Raw genomic sequence first — 21,826 nt, forward strand, 5'->3', positions numbered from 1 at the left:
GATCAACATGTAACAGAAGAGTGAAATTGAAGTTCCTACTGTTGATTTTTTTTTGCAGCTTATGGAATATGATGACTTTGATATGTCAAAGACAAATGATAAATGACTTCTCTCTGTGTATGTGAATACCCATAGATAGGTATTTTCCTCATAATGACCTGTGACTTCAACCATGAAAACAAAAACAAAAAACCAAGAAACCAACCAGCCCGCGATGCTATTTTCCAGCTGGATTTTCATTTGAATTGCCATGACAATATATGGAAGTCTCCCCTTTATGAAGAAACAACTCCACTCGCAGTTTTCTAGCTTTTGTAATCAGCTGGGGAGCCAAAAAGCAAATGGGGAATAAACAGAATTCTTCTGAGTATAAAATTTCAACAAGAAATGGAAATAGAGCACATATGGAACATTCTTACAGGGTCACTATGCTAGCATTACTTCTCTTCAAGGTGTGAAAGACCGACCATCTTCTTGGAGTGTACCCAAATGAGCTTTCTAACAGGTTTTCCAGGAAAATGAAAAAAAAAAGAAAAGAAAAAAGGCAAGCTTCCACCAGTTAAGCCTGAAAATGGCTCATGCAATGCAAATACTCAATCTGAGATGGCTAATGAGAGAAGAATGGTCTGCAATGGTGCCATCAAAGATGAAAGTTCCAGGAACTTCAAACTTTTATTGCACAAGAGATGGCGTCAAAGTGGACTCTTCAAATTTGTATGACTCGATCTCTCTACAAATGACCTGTTTTATAAGACCACATCCCTCTCTTTAAAACCGTGCAACCTACATTGACCCTACAGTATTATCTTTTTGTCTTTGACTTTCACTGGCTTGAGGACACAAATTAGGACTCCCAACAGGATATTTACCGTGTGTGTGTTAGAACCCTTCACTCCACTCATAGATACCAGCAAAATAAGCTGCCAAGTAAATCTGTCACAACGAATAAATAAAAGGAGGCATGAAATACAGATTGGATCCTTGCCAGGGAATGTGATGTGAAAGGCAATGGTCCTTCTTGGGGGCCACGTACTACCATAAGGAGTGCTTCTCTTCTTGCAGGTGTATCAAGACTCGGTGATGGATAGCCCCAAAACTGGCAATAAAAACAACAACAAAAAAACCTTGCATACCGACTCTACCTTTTCTAGGGTGCCTGTCCCATCTTCAGAGCATGCTGAAGGGCTTTCAGCAGATCACGGTTCATGAGGAGGAAAGCCCAAGAAGTCTACGCTTACCAGTTGAATGTGCCCATCAGCGTGCCTGATGTTTGTAAATTACAAACTGTCCAACACAGCCTGGATGGTGGGTTATCCAGCAGACATATCCGAACTGTAATTGCTCTAATAAATACCAAGCATTTTGGTGGCAGAATCACAGAGACCAAACTGCAACAAAGTCCATTTTTACCCACAACACAGCGATAAGCTTTAGCAAGTCCTACGGCCTGGCAGGGTGGTTACACCGAACAGAACCCTTTCTCCTCCTCTGCATCAGGCTATTCTGCTCACTACATAGCTGTCAAGGAAAGAGACACAGAGTGTGCATCTCTACTTATCAGACACACAGATGAGCACCTACTATGTGCGGGGCCTCCCTTGGCATTGCTTGTGTATTACGTCACGTACTCTCACCACGGTTCCATGGGGATGGTATCACTATTCCGATTTTATAAATCAAGAAACCCCAGGGAAGTGACTTATCCGAGATCATAAAGCCACAGAATGCAAGGGGTAAGAGTCAAGCCCAGTTCCGCCCATACTCCAAGCCTGTGTTTATACGACGGCCAAAACACTGTGCCTCTCAGTGCCCTGAAAGCTGAAGAAGGCTGCTTCTCCCAACAGTTCCCTTGAAACACAGGTTCTAGACAATGCCATTAGAGGTGCTTAGGGAAAGTTTTAGTAACTGCCTATGCTGCTGTGATTTATTCTCCATTCCAATTTCCGTGTATTTCAGAGATCTATCCAATCACAGTAATGTAATATGGCTTGGGATGTCCAGCTCATCCTCAACATTCAGGAATCTAGTGTCCAAGTGGACATCCTACCCGGGCTCTCCCAGAGCAGAGGATTCGTCGCCCCTCTCCGACTTCCCCCTTCCTGCTATGGGTCACTCTACTCCCTGAAACTGTTCCTGCCTCTGTCCCTGAAGCAAGGTTGTCACTGGGGCTGGCGACGTGTCTCTGAACAGAAATGGTATATTTAGTGTCCTCGTCAGCACTGCCATCTGCCAACACTAGTACTACGACCACGATGCATTCCAGCATCCTCCATAGGTGAAGTGCTTACACAAGACCAAGACTGTGTTAGGCTTCACGACGACCTTTCAAGGGAGGTTCGAGATCTCTACTTTGCGAATGAGGAAAACAAGTCTCTGAGACGCTAAAGAACAAAAGAGGAAGAAGAAAGAAAACACATGTTCCCCACTGCCATGCAGGGCAGGTAGATTTCTTTCATTGGGTCCTATCTCTACACCTTATCTTATTCTCTCCTTGTCAGAAACTCCCTTCTGGTTCTCATTGGTCCTAGATGCAAAGACAAACTTCTTACGAGAAGAGGTATGACCTCTAGTGTTCCTCTGTAAGAGACCAGTCACTTTGGCCTGTTGTGTGTTATGCACAAGGCCACTGTCTTTCCTTTTGTACTACAAGTATAAAAAACAGAGGAGGACATAGGGAAAGAGAAGGAAGAAAAAATATTATATTATACCTTAATAGGCTCTTCATGTGATAATGAGAACTGATCCCCAGACACACACACCCAGTTCGGATATTAGTCACTCATGCCTTCTTTATGCTTGGAAACATGCTTAGTGATTAACACTCTTGCTCTTGTCATGCTCAGCACAACCTATAAAGCAGGCATTACTGGTTCCATCCTATACACGAAGCTCAGAAAGGTTAGGCGACCTGTGCAAGCATAGCTAATAAGCAGCAGAGTCAGAATTTAAAACCCAGCTCTTTCTACAAAGCAGCAAGAAAGAGACAAACAACCCAATTAAAAAGAAAAATGGGGAAAGACTTGAGTAGGAACTTCATAAAAGAGGATATCCAAACAGGCAACAAGCATTTGAAAAGGTGCTCAATAGCATTTTCTATCAAGAAAATGCAAATCAGAATCAGGAGATACTGATGCACAGCCACCACGATGACTAAACATCGGGGAGACTAACATTAGCAAACATTGGCTTGGTGAGGACGAGGAACAATTGGGACTCTCGCACATGTGGTATGCAAACTGATACAAACACTTTGGAAACTATTTGGCAATATCTGTCTCAGCTCAACGTATGCCTCCAACTGCATCCAGCAATCCTACACCTAGGTGGGAACTGAGTACATATGTCCACTTGTATAAGAATGTTCCCAGCAGCAGCTGAAAACTGGAGACAATTCAAAACAGCAGAAGAATGGATACACAGATCACAGAACATTCCCACAATGCAAAGCTACAGAGCAATAAAAATAAATAAATAGATAGATAGATAGATAGATAGATAGATAGACAGATAGATAATAAAAATGCTGCAACACGCAGACAATATGGATGAATTACGGAAGTAATGTTAGCAAAAAGAGTAAGAACGAAAGAATACGTAGTGTATGATTCCATTTGCACGATATTTAAAAACAGGTGAAATGAATCTAGGGCGATCAGTCAGAATCACAGTCACCTCTGGGAGGAAGGACAAGTATTCAACGGGAGTCATCAGGAGGCAGCCTGGCAGGATGGTCGGTGTGCTCTATATATTGTTTGGGGTAACAATTAATTGGATGCATGTATGTGTGTACATGTGCATGTGCATGTGTATTCCTGTCAATAAACACCAAGCCATGCACTTAAGGTTTATATAACATTATATGTATTTTATACCTTGTGTAAAAATTTTTTTAATGTTTATTTTTGAGAGAGACAGAGCACGAGTGGGGGAGGGGCACAGAGAGGGAGGCACGGAATCTGAGGCAGGCTCTAGGCTCCCAGCTGTCAGCACAGAGACCCATGTAGGGCTTGAACCATGGACTGCAAGATCATCACCTGAGCCGAAGTGGGGTGCTTAACCAAGAGCCATACAGGCGCCCCCCCTTACTTTTTAATTTTTTTTATAGAGAAGGTCTCTGTTAGAACCCAAATATGCCTGCCTCCAGTAACGGTCAAAACTGTGATGCTATGATACTGGGGTCTGGAAAGAGAGGAAGAAATGGATCTGTTTGTGGAGGAAGGAAAGAAAAGAGAGAAGCGAGGGCAATGGTTTTCACCTACTCAATGTTCCTTACAGACGCCATATTTTTTAGTTGTATCTAACAGTTTGTTTCTCAATTTGTAAATGATCCACATTCACAGTGACCTTGGAAGGTAGGAAATCCCTCCACAGGGCTTCAAACTGCAGTGGGTTTCCATGGGGGTGCCTAAATCTGCCACGATGAAGGAGGCTCACTACCTATCCACAGGTGGCCCATGGGGGACTAGACTGGGCAGCAAACATGAAATTCAATTGAACCGACATTAGCCACAAACTTCTATCCACTGGGAGGAAAAAATGTAGATTCCCAGAATCAGCTATATTCACCCAGGCAAACACCATAATGTAGGCTGAATTTCACTCCACCTGGTCGTTTTATATGATGTCTCATTTTTAGGTCATGTTATACATTTAAAGAATATTGTATCTAAAACTCAGACAATTTTTTCTTCAAAATTCCACTGACGACAAAAACGTGGTTTGTTTTTTTTCCCAAATCACTAGTTAAGTGAAGTTGAGACTGTGAAAAACCATTTAGAGATGAAAACAAGAAATGTGCGTCCCTCAACACAATTGATGGTGCAAATTAAGAAGACAGAAATTGTAACTACAAACAATCCTGTAACAACTATTTGTAAAGATCTTGTGAGATGGGAAATGAGAAAAATGTCAACTTCGTTTAAGTATAACAACTACACAATTTCTAGCATAACCAAATTTTATCTCACTATTCTTTTTCCTTTAATTTTTTTTAAATGTTTATTTATTTTAAAGAGAGAGACAGAGCACGAGCAGGGGAGGGACAGACAGAGAGGGAGACACACAATCCGAATCAGACTCCAGGCTCTGAGATGTCGGCACAGAGCCCGACACGGGACTTGAACCCACGAACCACGAGATCATGACCCGAGCCGAAGTTGGACACTTAACCGACTGAGCCACCCAGGCACCACTTATCTCAGTTTTCAAAGCAAAACACTTAAGACAATAGCATGGCCCCACTTCTAGGAGACAGCTCATAAGAGTAGAGAAGACTCGAATAGAAATATGGCAACCTCAGAAGAAATGGTCCAAAGAATAACCAGTTTTCCTTCAAGTGACTGAAGTAGAGGAGAAATATGAGAAAGCCGTGCCCTGATAAAACTGGGGTTCCAGTAGGAACTTAGATAGTCCTTGAATAACTGTCATGTACTCTTAGATTTATTCTATTAACAAGCAATGGAAGCTGTATCTGAAATAGCCAAGCCTTCATCCAAAGGAGTTATCCCACAGCATTTCATACCTGTTGAACTTGCCAAGGAACTGGAGAGGCCAAATCCTCTGACCTAAGTCTCCTCAAAGGGCTTCAAATCTAGACTTTTGTTCTCTTCAAATAAAGTTATATCTGTGGTCATAAAGCTATACTAAAAAGGATAAGAGACATTTAAACTTGGGATCTATTATCAAATTATACTGCCTTTAGTGTAACTCGAGTTAATGTTTTATACATCTTGCAATTTCATACATCTTGAATAGTACAATTATACCACATACCTGTGTGTATATTAAAAAGCATTAATTAAATGCACATATTAAAGCCATGTCCTGGGGTGCCTGGGTGGCTCAGTTGGTTAAGCGTCCAACTTCGGTTCGTGTCGTGATCTCACAGTTAGTGAGTTTGAGCGTCAGGTAGGGCTCTGCAATGACAGCTCAGAATCTAGAGTCTGCTTTGGATTCTGTGTCTCCCTCTCTCTGCCCCTCCCCTGCTTGTGCTCTCTCTCTTCTCTCTCTCTCTCTCTCTCTCTCTCTGTCTCCCCCTCTCTCTCAAAAATAAATATTTTTTAAAAGCCATGTCCTAACTCTTAAAAAAATTATGTATTTATTTTTGAGAGAGAGAAAGCACGGGTGGAGGAGGCAGAGAGAAGAGAGAGAGAGAGTCCAAAGCAGACTCTGCATTGTCAGAGCAGAGCCCAAAGTGGGCCTTGAACCCACCAACCACAAGAACATGACCTGAGTCAAAGTCAGATGCTCAACTGATGAGACACCCTGACGCCCTCCTACATCCTAACTTTTGCTGCAGGACTGGTTTTTGTTGCTGTTGTTATCGTTGTTTTTAAATATTTTAGGAGACTCAAAAATATGAGTCGTCTCTAAATCCTTAAGAGGCCCTAAGGAGCAAGTAATGTCCACAAGACCACATTATTTGGGGACTACGCCTGGGAGATTAGAAAGGTTAATGTGTCCAGTACGTCTCTAATAAACCGATTCCTTTGTAAATGAGGAGTAAATCCTGTGGATGTTAAGTAGAGTCACTTGCCCATCGTCACATGGGTGGATGTTTCCCAAATGTCCCCGGGAAAGAAGATGCTCTGCTTTTTCTTCTGCCTCTTCTTTGGGATTTGTTTCACTGTCTCGTCACACTGATTCATTGGTCTCAAGACTGCACTTGTGTCCATCCTTGTAAGTCCTATCATTCTGAGCTTACCCTATCGGGAAATTTACCTTAGGTGGGGCGCCTGGGTGGCTCAGTCATTTGGGCATCTGATTCTTGATTTTGGCTCAAGTCATGACCTCACGGTTTACTGAGTTCAAGCCCCATGTCTAGTGAGGTCTGTGCACACACCACGGACCTGCTTGGGATTCTCTCTCTCGCTCCTTCTTCTCTGCCTCTCTCTCTCCCTCTCAAAAATAAATAAACACTAAAAAAAGGAAATCTACCTTGTTTTATTACAACTGCCTCTTGTTTGTCCTCCCCACTATGCTATAAACTCTCTAAGAGTAGGAAATATAACCAGTTTACCCCTAAATGCTGGCACCTAACAATGTGACCTGCTCATAATGGCATTCAATGACATGTTTGCTGAATGGACAGATAAATGGAATAAATGGAGGTCGCTGGATGAGTAGATGGATCAAGTGATTGATGAAGGGGAAAATGAAAGAAATAATAGTTACTACCTAACAAGATCCAATTCTAATATTGTCTCCACCCCTTTAATTAGCTGCATTCGGAACGAAGAGATGGTATAACTGGATTGGATTAGGCTTCTGGCATTAAACTCTCCAGGGGAGGGGCACCTGTGTGACTCAGTCCATACAGCACGCAACTCTTGATCTTGGGGTTGCGAGTTTGAGCCCCATGTTAGGCATAGAGATTACTTACAAATAAAATCTTAAATAAACAAGCGAGCAAACAAATAAATAAGTAAAGTATCCTGCGGATATTATCCAAACTGGACTAAGGTACCACTTCACCCTATTTGGCAAGCATGGCTGAGACATGCACCTCCCAGATGAAAGGCAAATTTGATCTACCTTTCAGGCTTTAGGTCTAGCTGTACTCCTAGTACTCAGCCAGTGAAATCATGAAACCATGAAATCAGGGTGCTGCCTACCACTAAGAACCCCATGAACACAGACCAGAAACTGAACAGTGACCCCCTAGAGTTGCATACCATGGCGTTTTGATGGGATCTACAACTAGGAAGTGATAATCTTGCAAGGAATAACAAGGAAAGGAATATGTTTACTCTGGATTCTTTCTCCTCCTTTTTAAAAAATGTTCTGTAGAGCTATAAAGTATAGGCAATATGAGCCACTGGTTAGGAGTGAAACTTCTGGAAAAACACAGACAGCTCTACCGCTTACTAGTTGTGACATCTGAGCACGTTATTTAATTTTGAGGAAAGAATAACATCTAGCACAAGGCAAGTACTCAATACGTATTCATAATACAAATTTTATTCTGCTTTTATACTGATCTAGAATCCCATCAGCAGATACTTAGAATCCAATGAAAATAATTTTCCTAGCTAGTTTTCTAAATATATTCAGTATGTGTATATATACGTGTACATCTACGTGTACACACACATAGTCTGAGCAAAGAAAACGTAGTGGTGACTAGTGGGAGCTCTAGTATCCATTTTGATAGCCTGGGTTCCAGTCTCTTCACAAATGGAAGGCAAGACACTTAATCTTACTAAGCCTCAGCTTTCTCATCTATACACGAGAATACCTTCATAGGATTTCCACATGGATTAAATGAGGAATTATAATAAAAGCAAGTAGCATATACTTGGTATTTCACGAGAGTTAGATTTTTCTTTTAATATATGCACAATGTCTTCCAGGTTAGTCTCTCTACACTCTAATACACAAGATCTAACAATGTATTAACAAAATCTCAACTCTAGGGTAAAAATACTGACATTTATAAGGGGGAAAACCCAAACACATTAACACTCACATATAATAATCAGTACCCTTTTCCCAAAACTATATTGGTCACTTTTTTACTGTTTTGTTGTTGTTGTTGTTGTTGTTGTTGTTTTGGCATGGGTCTAATAAAATACTTTATTTTAAAATTATTTCAAATGTAAAGAAAGTTGCAAGAATAAGAATGGTACAAACAACACTGTATACGCTTTATGAAGACTCAAATATTATGAATATTTTAACCTACTGGCCTGTCATCTGTTCTTTATCTCCCTCTCTCCCCACACATAATATATTTTTAACCATTTTCAATGTTTTGTAGCCATTCAAGATCAAGGGGCATTCGCCACGGCCTTTTACCCCTAAACACATCATAGTGTACTGCCTAAAAATAGGAATGTGTAAATGATTAATTTTAAACCAAGAGGAGAATATGTCATCGAGCAGGTAATAAGTCTAGTTCATTCATACTGTGGTTGAAATAATATAAGTGACATTTCCTTGCTTAAGTTTAAGGTCATTGGGGTGCCTGGGTGGCTCAGTCAGTTAAGCATCCGACTTTTGATTTCGGCTCAGGTCAGGATCTCAGGGCTCGTGGGATCCAGCCCTACGGCCGGGCCCTTCACTGACAGCCCAGAGCCTGCTTGGGATTCTCTATCTCTCTCAGTGCTCCTCCCCCACTTGTCCACCAACACCCCCCAAAACAAATAAATAAAAACATTTAATTTAAAAAAGTAAGTTTAAGGTCGTTATCTGAGGTAGCTCATTTCATATGAACTTTAGGTAAGCCCATCAGAGCATCACTAGTTAAGTATCCTTACTTAGACCTTGGCATAAATGCACATAATCCATTACAGAAGCAAGAAAATATATTTGTAGATAGTTTTAGGGAACACATTTGACACAAGGAGGTTTCTTTAAAAATATGTTGTACTTCATTCTCTTGACTCATGATTCTTGGGACGCCAAAATTTGATAAAAACCTTCCCTTAAAATAATAGATGGTAAAGAGAGTATGAAAACCTCCCTGTCCCTACATAAATTGCTGTGGAAATTGTTTTATAATTGCAACACATCTTGATGAAGAATCTCAGCCAGAATTATAAAGCAATTAAATAAATTAACATGTCTGCCAAATGGATATATGTTAGTATCCGACACCCAGCCAAGGACTAATCCATATGGTATTAAGAGAAGACTCATTTTCAAATTCAGTAGGTTAATTTAAAGCATGGTCTTTGAGGTGATGCACCCAAAGAAATAAACCAAGAGCTTGGACTCCTGGGAACAAAGGATTCTGGGTTCCATCATTATTAAATAGTGCATAACACTACTGTGAGTCACTTAGCTAAGTTCTCCCCCTCTCAAGTGCCATTCTCATAATACAGAGATGATAATACCATACCTCTAAGGGCTTGCAAAGGGTTAAAAGAGACAACACTTGTAAATCATTGAGCACAGTGCCTGGTACATAAAGTAAGCCCTTGATTAATGATGGAGGTTATTATGAAGCAATGAGGCTGATCTAACATGTTTTGATAAGAAGATTATCAATTATATCAACTCTAATTAAACTTAAATCTAAACTCCTATGACTTTCCTTTTTTTTTTTTTTAACACCCCTGAGCACTTCACAATAAAGAACACAAGCCAAACCATGTTTATATGAGGCTATTAACAGACACTTATAAATCAAGTCCAGCGTGAGGAGCTTTTAAGTTTGTAGTTTTTCTTTCCTTTTTTCCTCCAAAATGACTCCATCCATTCAGCAAATATACAATGGCAATTAGGGTTAACAACATCTAATAAGAAATACAAAGAACAAGAACACTGGGGAATTAGCTGATGCTGGGAATATACAGAGAATGTGCTGTTTCAAGCATGCCTATTATTGGTTAAACCATCCAATTATTAATCTTCACTATGTTTTTGCCTAGCATCCAGTGCTGGGTTGTTCCTCGACAAATGTGAGAAAAGCTTTTTTCTTTTTTATAGATTTTATTTTTAAGTTACCTCTACACCCAACGTGGGTCCCGAACCTAGAACCCCCCTGGATCAAGAGTTGCCTGCTCTCCCAACTGAGCCAGCCAGGTGCACCTGGAAAATCATTTTTTAAAACCTACCTTGTCCCCCTTCTAGGGGGATCATATAAATTATCAAACTCATTTAAAAAGATAATCATAAAAATAAGGCTCAGAGCCTGAAGGGAACCTGCAAAGAGACAAGGGAGAATACTGGACTGGTCAAGTCATGTTAGAAATGAGAAGGAGAGGGGTATGGAAGAAAGAAGACTGTCTGAAGTAGGGGACCTCTGGAAGACCTATGAAGTGCCATACTCACCAAGCACTGGGTACTTAGGTACTTCTCATAAACATCAGGAAAGGTAGTGAGAAAATGGCACTCCAGAAAGCCTGGGTAACCTGGCCAGGTAAAAGCAAGGAAGTCCCAGAGTCCGCCAGGGTCTCCGGTGCTCCAGAGCCCCACACACCTGAACGTGAAGGCCCCGAGAAGAGCGGCTATCCGATGCACCCATGTCCTTCTCATGAACCCCCTGATGGGGTAACTCTCTTCTCCTGTGGCAAGAAGGGATGCCACACGAGTGGCTTCAGGGCTCCTGGAGGGGCACTCCAGAAAGAAGCAATGGGGTTGGGTTTTGCATGGTCACAAACATGCCGTATGGTATGCTCATGGCATTGATCAGGCGGGTGTGATCAGAGGAACAGAGAACCTCCCCACTTCCCTCACACACCTTCCACACCCCACCAGACCTTTGTGTCTATGAAAATTTATTTATAGTTATCGAGCCCAGACTCTAACTTCGAATTCCATCTAAACAAAAGTACTTTTTTCCAAATCCCGTTTTTTTTTTTTTTTTTTAATTTGGCACAGTATTCCTTGCCCAGACTACAGCACTACTTTGTGAAACACAAATCCTATCTCAGCTTGCACTTGGTGGAATAGGGAACTGTATATGAGACGTGATACACCAAGCAGAGGGGAAAAATTCCCTTGATGCGATCTTGTGTTTAAAGTGTTTTCTGCGCATAAAACAGTGTGTTAAGCACTATAAAAAGTACAAAAACATATCAAAAGCAGAAGAATCCATCCCTACCCATGAATCTGCTTTGCTACCAGACATCCCATCATATAAGCTATTTCGAGCAGCACCACATTTATTTATTTATTTTTTAACTAGGCTTTACGCCCAGCATGGAGCCCTATGCAGGGCTCGAACTCACAACCGTGATCAAGAGCTGAGCTGAGATCAAGACTCAGATGCTTAACTGACTAAGCCACGCAGGTACCCCTCTAGGAACATCACATTGAAGTCACCTGCTTAAGGATACATATTGTGGAGAATGGAGAACTGTATGGCACAATATAAACCATTCACTTCTTCCTTCTAATTCTTGGCTTCTTTGAGGACAACCCAATAGTTAATCAATGTAGAACAAATAAGGTTGGTTTTTTTTTTTAAGTTTTATTAAACGCAGTTGATTTTTTTTTTTTTTGAAAGAGAGAGAGAGAAAGCGTGAGCAGTGGCAGGCAGAGAGAGACTCTTAAGCAGGCTCCATGCCCAATGTGGGGCCCGACGTGGGGTTCCATCTCACCACTGTGAGTTCTTGACCTGAGCTGAAATCAAGAGTCAGATGCTCAACCGACTGAGCCACTCAGGAGCCCCAGTTTTTTCAAGTAAGCTCTATACCCAACGTGGGGCTTGAACGCATGACCCTGAGACCAAGAGTCATACGCTTCACCAACTGAGCCAGCCAGGAGCCCTGAACAAATGAGTTTTGATGAAGAAGGAAGGAAAGGTCAGGTGTAGGCAGTAAGGGGGTGGTCCTTGAGTAGGGGAAGTCCCCAGACTGCAGACCAGCTGGGGACACATGGGAAAATATAGTACCAATGGGTAAACAGCGAGGGGAGGGAAAAAGTGGAAAACTCCTGGAGAAGATGTGAGGACAGACACTAGTCTTACTACAGGCAACAAATCTTTGCAAATGAATAGAAAAGAGGGAAGCCTTATCAGATCCATAACATTCTGTGTGTCCTCAGTGAGGCCAGGGTGAGAGACCACACACACCCAAGCCTCTTGGCAGGGAACCTTGCACACAGCAGGAATCCACAAACTGGAGCGCTTCTGTGAGCGACACTAGCCAGTTTTCTGCAAGAGGCCAGGCTCTGTAAAGGCTGCAACAATCCTTTTCCATTTGAGACAGCACTTACTTTGGTTACAGGACAAGGGCAATAACCACAGTGAGAAAGTTTCCAGGGACTCTTATCGGATCAGTCCTGGGGATGCTTCCAGAACTGTCTGGCTCATGAATTATGACTTGAAGCATTCCACTTGTGTCAAACACAACCTGAAAACAGAAGTGAACAGTCCAAGAGAGAAGCCATTTTCCAACACCCAGATCTCTGTCCTCGCCCCTTCCTGATAAATTGGTCTAGTTCGTGTCATCAGCTTATAGCGCAGAATGGGCTGAGTCCAGGCAAGCAGTACTGAAGATGGCTGTGTTTCAAAGAAACTCAGAGGTTCAAACAATACCAAAGGTGATTTGCGCCCATGATGTCACAGCCCAATTCGAGGTAACAACGACACCGTCTGTTAGCAGATGCTAAGGGGCCTATTTGAATATGGCACCTCTACAAAGAAAAACCAGGGCCACCTATGTTTATCACATGAAAGTTAAAGTGTCTTGTAGATCAAACACTTTTAATCCCTTTGTAAACCCCTTTAAGTCACTGATCAATGCCTCTTACAGCAGATACAATGGTTTCAGTATCAGTGAGAGCTTGGATCAACAAAGTGTTGAGGTACAGAACAAAATGGACTTATCCTTTCCTCTTTGAGATGACCTTTGCTTGAAAAGAAAGATGAGTCCTTCAGCGTGGAGCTCAGAAAAGGGAGACAGAATGGGAGAGGTGGTGTTCAGCATTCCAGAGAACCCATCCGACTGGGTGAGTTGTATCTCGTTTTGACAGCAGTGGTATAGTAACTGACAAGCACTGTCAGGTAACACATTTATCTGCACAGGAAAGGCGGCCATTCCAAAGCACAAATCTCAGATGTTGTCACATCAGCGAGGACCAGAAGCCATAATGCAGAAGGCTGTCGATGCAGGAGGCACACTGTTATCTAGACTGTAATTAGGGGGAGCAGAGGATGGGCACTCCAGTTCCAGGCACACAAGGGCCCTGACTTTTTCCTCTGGGTCTGGATTACTGGCAGAGTAATCATCGGAGTCCTTACCAGCCATCTAGGGGCTCCAGCTTCTGAGCTGCCTTTTACCTTCTGAGAGTGTGATGGCAAAGCTTTTCTGCTGTGTCTCCAAAACGTCTAGCAACCGAGACAAAAAAAATAAGACGCGAGAAACAAAAAGCAACTTCATCCATTTCTCCGTTGGTTCGTTCACTCAACAAATATCTATTCTCTGGTCCAGGCACTGAGTTAGGTGTGGGCTGGTCGCTGAGGAAGACATAGTCCCTGACTTCCGGTCAGATTCTAATAGGACAGACAGACACTCAGCGGGCAATGCACTCAGGCACGTGAGCTGGAAGGGAGGGTCAGAGAGGGTAGCTCTGGCAGCAGGGAAGAGGGCAACAGGCCCAAACTGTGGAGGTCTTTGTGGCATGTAGGCAAAAGTTTAAAAGAAGATGGTGTGCTGGTCAGATGGAAAGGTACGGAAAGAGGAAAAAAGAGCACGCACCCAGTTACAGGAAGGCAGCAGGTGTGTCCGGGGAATGGATGAAGTCTGTGTGACTAGGAAGGGGGAACTGAGCACGTAAGAGAATTTGAGGGGCAGGGGACAAGAGTATCATTCAGGTGGTTCTAAGGAATGGAGAAGTGAGCAACCCAGATGATGTTTATAGGGATTTCAAATTCATTTCGAGGTGGTTTTTCACAGGTATACTAAAGAAGAGATTCAATGAAAAAGAAGATAGACCGAGATATCCCAAGAGAATCGCGTAATGATTTCTTAAAAGCTGAATCACCATTAAAGAATTATTAAAATTCTATCGCACATATCAGCGAGTTACTTGAAAATCAGAGATAAGATACTTATTTTTAAGGCACTGTGCCTTGCATAGCTCCAACTCCCATAAGACCCCATGATTTTAAACAACTAAATCTATAAAATTCAGCAATGAGGGGCACCTCGGTGGCTCAGTCCGTTGAGTGTTCCAACTTTAGCTCAGGTCAAGATCTTCCGCGGTTTTTGACTTCGAGCCCTGCGTCGGCCTTTCTGTTGTCAGCACAGGGCCCACCTACTATCCTCTGTCGCCCTCGCTCTGTGCCCCTCCCCCACTCATGCTCTCCCTCTCAAAAATGAATAAACATTTAAATAAAATAGGGCTACCTGGATGGCTCAGTCACTTAGGCGTCTGACTCTTGGTTTCAGGTCAGGAGTTCAAGCCCCGCGTTGGGGTCTCTGCTGTAAGCACAGAGCCTGCTTCAGATCCTCCGCCCCTCTCTCTCTCGGCCTCTCCCTTATGCTCGCTCTCTCCCTCTCTCTCTTAAAAAATAAACATTAAAACGACTAATACAAGAATAAAATAAATGAGTAAAACAATAAAGTTCAGCAATGAGAAGCTTCCTCTCTGTTTCTTTCACTCTCCATGGTCCCTGTTATACTGCCTCAATCACACTTCTATTAATGATGCCCGGTACAGAAATTAGAACCGGTTTAACTCTGACTATGCTACCTGTGACCCGTGTGACCCTAAACAAGCTATTAACTTCTCTGAGCCTCTGTTTCCTCTAAAGGACCCATCTCTTAGGGACGCCGGGGGCATCACCAAATGCTTGAACAATTGAATTTAGGCAGTGCTTGAAGGAAGTATTTCTCTTTCCATTTTATTAAAGAGTCAACGAGACGCAGAGAGGTTACATGACTTACACCAGGCCACACAGCTATAGAAAAGCCCTCAGACTTCACACCAGGGCTTCTGACTCACTCTGTAATCTAGTCCTCTTTGCTGACATAATTCTGGTTGTTGTGAAGGTTTTTTGGTGGCAATTGTCAATGGTAAACATAACTAGACTTCAACTCGGATGACTTTTTTCATACTGTGGAAGTAATCAAAGTTTTTGAATAAAGACAAAATAAAAGGGGAGTGGAGTAAAATAAGGACTGTGGCAAAAAAAAAAATAGCATTGGAGGAACACTTGAAATGAGTGGACTGTATGGTGCGTGAATTATACCTCAATAAAGCTGTTAAAAATAAGAAACATTAGGGGGCGCCTGGGTGGCGCAGTCGGTTAAGCGTCCGACTTCAGCCAGGTCACGATCTCGCGGTCCGTGAGTTCGAGCCCCGCGTCGGGCTCTGGGCTGATGGCTCAGAGCCTGGAGCCTGTTTCCGATTCTGTGTCTCCCTCTCTCTCTGCCCCGACCCCGTTCATGCTCTGTCTCTCTCTGTCCCAAAAATAAATAAAAAACGTTGAAAAAAAAATTAAAAAAAAAAAAAAAATAAGAAACATTAAAACAGCACCGGAAGGGCAATGAGTTATGTGGCATTTAGAAGTGGTATGATTTTGAGGAAGTTCTACTGGTTGTTCCATTTCCTTATCTGTAAAATAGGGATACTATTACCTGCACTGTCTTTGCCAAGGAATTAGGAGAAAATGGAATCTTAAGTGGTAAAACCCATCGTGGTGATATGATGACACTAAAAAGAACCTGAGAATGAAGGGGCTTTATTTATTCCTTTCTAGTGACACGTGGACCTCCTAACGTGTGTAAGACAAGACGTCTACCCCAACTCGCAAGCACCTGTTCATGAGGTCATCACTTCTCAAAATGGTGAAGTCACTAAAATAGCAGCAGCAGGAAGTTCTGGAAAATGCAGATTACGAGAGCTTGTCTCCTCATGGGACAGTTACAACATAATCAGGAGGTTGTGTTCTCCAAAGGAAGGGCTTCCTACTCCGTTGGCACGACAGGTTTGGTAGAGAGTTCTGCTTTACCAGTCACAGGGGCCAAGGAATCAAAATAAACAAAAACGTGGCTTGAGTTCTCCAAGCCTGTAACCAAATCCCTGGTGACCTGTGGTCTACCCATGTTCAAAGGTACACATGCTGTGCCAGACTCAGAAACAGACCTCTTCTGAATTTCCTTCCCATTTTATGAAGGAAATGTAAAATGAAATGCTACTTGTTTTCCCTTTCAGGAGAAAGACCATTTCTTCCTTCCCAGTTCCCGATTTGTGGGTTTCATAGAAATGAAACATTAGTACCAAGGGCTTTATGCGAGCAAAGACAAAACAGGATTTTTCACTGTTTTTAAAAGGCTGAGGTCATTTTTGCCCCAATTCCTATATAGTGGTAAGCTTTAAAATCAAGCCATTTAGCTCACAGTCAGGTCCTATAAATCAGGGGAAAAAATAAATGGGAAAGCAAGCCAAAACGTAACCATAGTAACACCACAGATGCGTCAAGAAATGGTGTGTTCATTTGCTTCATTCCCCATTTCTTAAATTGGAATCTAAGTAAGGGAAAAATTACACAGAGAACAATCATGATTCTGCAATTACTGAATTCTGCAAAACGGCATTCAACCTGCTGTCCTAGAATTTCAGAGGCAGCTATGGTACAGCTACAGAAATAGCCCTGGGTGGTGAGAGTCGAAAAGACCCCAATTGGACACTTAGCAGTGACTTGATCTCCCCACGCCTCTGTTTCCTCATCTGTAAACTGAGAATTAAAAATCCCAACCTCCAGGGGCCCCTGGGTGGGTCAGTTGGTTAAGCACCGGACTTCGGCTCAGGTCATGATCTCGAGGTCCATGAGTTCGAGCCCCGCGTCGGGCTCTGTGCTGACAGCTCGGGACCTGGAGCCTGCTTCAGATTCTGTGTCTCCCTCTCTCTGACTCCCTCTCCCGCTCATGCTCTGTCTCTGTCTCTCTCTAAAAAATAAATACACATTACAAAATTAAAAAAAAAAATCCCAACCTCCAAGAGTTATTTGAGGGTTAATACTAGTTAGCATATCAAAGTCAGGACTTTGGACTGGTGGACTCAAGAGACCAGAAGTTCTGATCACCTTTAGCCTTGTTTGTTTTTAATTTTTTAATGTTTATTTATTTTTGAGAGAGAGAGAGACAGAGATAGAGACAGAGAGAGACAGAGTATGAGCAGGCAAGGGGCAGAGAGAGAGAGAGGGAGACTCAGAATCTGCAGCAGGCTCCAGGCTCTGAGATGTGAGCACAAAGCCAGACGCGGGGCTTGAACTCACAAACCATGAGACCATGACCTGAACCAAGTCGGGCACTCAACCGATGGAGCCACCCAGGTCCCCCCACCCCTGCCTTTAGCCTTGTTTCTATTGGCTTACCTTAGTGCCTTGGTTTCTTGAGCCATAAAACAATTTATGATCCCTTTATAACCCATACAATTAACATTAGAAATTATCATTAATCCAAGTGTAAAAAATTGTTGGTAGGATACAAGATGATAGCATTCCATTCCAACGCTGAAAGACTACAAGAAGGGAGGCCCAGATACATTAACACATTATCACAACAGTTTCTCTGTCAAGGCAACTCTGCTACTCAGCAGAAAGAGACAACCTTGGGGCACTGACCCAAGTTCCTTGCACTCAACCTCTTTTCCCTGTGGAGCCTTGGTTTTATTAATAAGTAAAATGAGGAGCAGGGAGGGCTGTTCTAGAACCTGATCTTTAAAGGTCCCAGTGTAGACTTCTAACCTATGTCCCTGCGGGTCTATGGTGCCTCACATTAGTTCTGTTTACCATTTTGCAGTGGTATCGGGAAACATTAGCACTCTGGCACGATTTGCAAACTATTTTTTTTTTTCTTAAAGAAAACCATTATAGCAAACAAATCACAGCAGTAAGCTGGGTACCCTCAATTTCAAATTATTCCTAATTTTTTTTTGCTGGTTAAAAAATAATATTTCCTTTCTATTTTTTAATGTTTATTTATTTTAGAGACAGAGAGACAGAGCACAAGCGGGGGAGGGACAGAGAGAACCGGAGACAGAAACTGAAGCAGGCTCCAGGCTCTGAGCTGCCAGCACAGAGACTGACATGGGGCTCGAACTCACAAACCATGAGATCACGATCTGAGCCAAAGATGGACGCTCAACTGACTGAGCCGCCTAAGTGCCCCTAAAAAATGGTATTAAAAAAAACAAAAAAAAATTCAAGCTTTGAAGGACCTGGCAATAACAGAAGGGAAAAACTCCAAGTACTAAAGCCAAAATCATTCTTTCTTCTCAATTTTAAATAAAATCATGCAATTCTAAGCGTCCCCAGGATTGCCACCTCATGATTAGCTATATAGGAATGCAGGTGGGTAGTGCACGGTAATACTTCACTACAACTCAGGTGCCCAAGCATCTGCCCCATGGACTGACTTCCTCCCTCCCTCTCTCCTTCTTCTCCTGCCTTTTCTTCCTTCCTTCCCTCAAAACAAAAACCTCGCTTTCATAGTCCCTATGCTCTCTGTCTTGCTTCCTCAGATTTGGTCTAATCTAATGGGTTGGGGGGACTGGAGTTATTAATTGGTGGAAGCCATTTCTTCAAATGCAATTATGCGTGAAATCAAGATCAATGAATCTGGTCATGGTGGGGAAGCAGAGAGAGTCCACTGAGGCATTCTCTCCGCTGTGGGGCCACGAGGGCTCCCTGATCTCCACAGAGATCAATCTGAAGGCCTCTGGCCTGGTCCACCACAGTAATAACAATGATGATTAGCATTCATGGAGGCTTACGCCACGCCAGGACTTTGCAAAACCCTTCATCCCAGGTACTCCTCGTTACGGTCTCATGGAATTCGTATGACTCAGATGTCGTTTCCACTGATGTGAAAACAGGCCCCTACAAAGGATAACTAATTTACTTGACATATAAGCAAGAAAGCGGGAGGGCAAGAAACCTGAAGGCCAAGGAATTCACCTTGTGCTGTGCTGTATGTCGCAGGGTCACTTAGGGTGCCCTGGACTTAGGGAGGCACTAAGTGAGCAAGCTGCCCAGTGTTCCAGAACCAACTGCTGAACTCTTCTGTCTCCACTAGCTTTCCACACACACATACACCCAGCAGTCAGATGCCCCAAAAGGGCTACTTACAAGGCACAGCATGGCGGTAAAGGTTATCCCTTATGGTCTGCTGGAGCTCATGGTCAGGAGAGCCTTTTTGGAAGCGCTGATTGAGAAAATGTCGCAGGTCCTTGTTCAGTTTTCCTCCTGTGAGAAATATATAAAATAGACAAAACACATCAACCACGGGGCTTCCCAGAGATGAAGCAGGTTGACAGCAGAAATGCCACCAGAAGCCATTCTACCCAGCCACTCTCGGTCATTAGGAGGACCTGCTTCAGGATTCCCTCTGCAGGAGAAAAGCAAGCAAGGATGTAATAAACATAAAACAGCATTGACAGAGCATTAACTTGGGGGGATCATTTCACATAATACTAGAAGGCTCAAATAACAAAGAATTTAAACTAGGCTATTACATTTAAAATATGTGCCAGAGACCCTTGAAGACACGATTAAAGAGACGGCAAATGGCTGAGAACTTAAAGAGAACAATGGAGCAACAGCTGACAAATTATACAATGTTCTTTGACCACGGGTCCAACTGGTAGAAACTGACCCTATGAATATACTTGCAAAAGTCTGCAACATCTCCAGTATTGCTTATTGCGGTATTTTTATGATAGCAAATAAATGAAAATCAAAGCAAAAGATCTGAAAAAGACCACCAGGGATCAACTAAGTAAAGCATAGTTGATTCATACGGTAACTACTCCAAGAAAGGTATATCTGCTTAGTGTTAGTGTCAAAGGAAAATATGTGGGGTGGTGCATACTGTCTGACCCCTTTTGCGTAAAAAGGAACAAAGAAAAGGAGGCGCTCTATATTGATGTGAGCCATCATCACAAAGTTTTTAACAACAGTTTCCTTTAGGTAGAAGGACATGAGCTTGGGAAGTAAGGGAGAAGATGTCTTCATTGTATAGACAGATATACAGATGTCACTCTTTAGTCTACAGACAGAGATATACAGACCTTATTATCCTGCATTGATTGCACAAACACTAGACACAGAGTGCTTTTTCACTATTGTTGTATAAGCAATAGCTGCGTGAGTGAGCCTGTGTATTTCTTTGTAATTCTCTACATTAACAAAATAAAACAATAGCTAAATTACGGCTATAAAAATATGTCATAGAAACAAAAAAGGTAACCAAATGTTCTTTTTAAATTATAGACACAAATTATACTCTACAGGACCAACAGAAGGCTTGTAGATCAAGTTAGCTAATATTTATACTTAATGGAGAAAGACTGGTTCAGTGACAGCTAAAAATAACCAGGCTAAAATCGTCTTTCCATTTTTAGACAAGATAAAAATTAGGTAAGAACATTTCTAGCCTTAAAGAAACAAAATAGCAATGCAGTATCTATGTGAACTACAAAATTCATGTCTTCAGATGGTAACTTCCCCATGGTCAAAAATGTGTATCATGAGGATGACATTGATAGTTAAGATGATGTTATGTCCTACCTAGACAGGAAATGACTGATCTTTATTTTAGTATCATGGTTAACAGATTCCTTATTACAGATGATTGCTTTATAGACTAACAAAACCTAATTTGAACTATTTTATTTGAGATGTATTATACCTAAGGTTTCAAGTGGCCAAAATCAAAATAGATATATTCGAGTCAATCCTGGGTCATTTAATAAATATTCAACAACTCATCAAATATTTGCTGAATAAAAAGGACACACATCCACCTATCCACTCCCCATCCTGCCCCTCAAAATGGTCATAAGGTTTGAACAATTTACAGAGGAATATATATGACTAGCCATCTAACTACATGAAAAGATATTTAATACCATTATCAGAAAAAGGCAAATCAAAACCACAGTGAAATTCCACTACATACCTACTAGAATGGGAAAATTTATTTTTTTATTTTTTAATTTTTTTTAATGTTTACTTGTGAGACAGACAGACAGACAGAGATAGAGTAGGAGCAGGGGAGGGGCAGAGACAGAGGGAGACACAAAATCTGAAGCAGCCTCCAGAATCTGAGCTGTCAGCACAGAGCCTGACATGGGGCTCGAACCAAGGAACGATGACCTGAGCCAAAGTCAGGTCTCAACTGACTAAGCTACCCAGGCGCCCAAAGAATGGCAAAAATTTAAAAGTCAGTATCAAGTGTTAGCAAGACTGGAGAACAAGAGGAACTTGCGGGCACTGTCGGTGGGCACAGAAAATGGTTCATTCTCTTGGGAAAAGAATCTTATAAAGCTAAACCTTCACTAACCGAACGACCCAGCACTTTCACTCGCATTTATGCAAGAGAAATGAAAACAAGCACACTCCCCCACACATACGACTTCCGGATGAATC

At 42.2% G+C, this 21,826-nt stretch overlaps 1 protein-coding gene across 20 annotated transcripts in view; it reads right to left on the reverse strand.

Annotated features, from left to right (window-relative positions):
* MAGI1 (membrane associated guanylate kinase, WW and PDZ domain containing 1) overlaps positions 1 to 21,826 on the reverse strand; it is a 656,496-nt gene that overhangs the window by 255,339 nt on the left and 379,331 nt on the right. For all 20 annotated transcript variants that reach the window (XM_045493448.1, XM_045493457.1, XM_045493443.1 and 17 more), the window contains exon 2: positions 19,526 to 19,642. In XM_045493448.1, the coding sequence (XP_045349404.1) occupies positions 19,526 to 19,642 (117 nt within the window). The remainder of the gene's footprint in view (positions 1 to 19,525; positions 19,643 to 21,826) is intronic.

This window comes from Leopardus geoffroyi, chromosome A2 (assembly GCF_018350155.1).
Source record: "Leopardus geoffroyi isolate Oge1 chromosome A2, O.geoffroyi_Oge1_pat1.0, whole genome shotgun sequence".
Taxonomy (NCBI): domain Eukaryota; kingdom Metazoa; phylum Chordata; class Mammalia; order Carnivora; family Felidae; genus Leopardus; species Leopardus geoffroyi.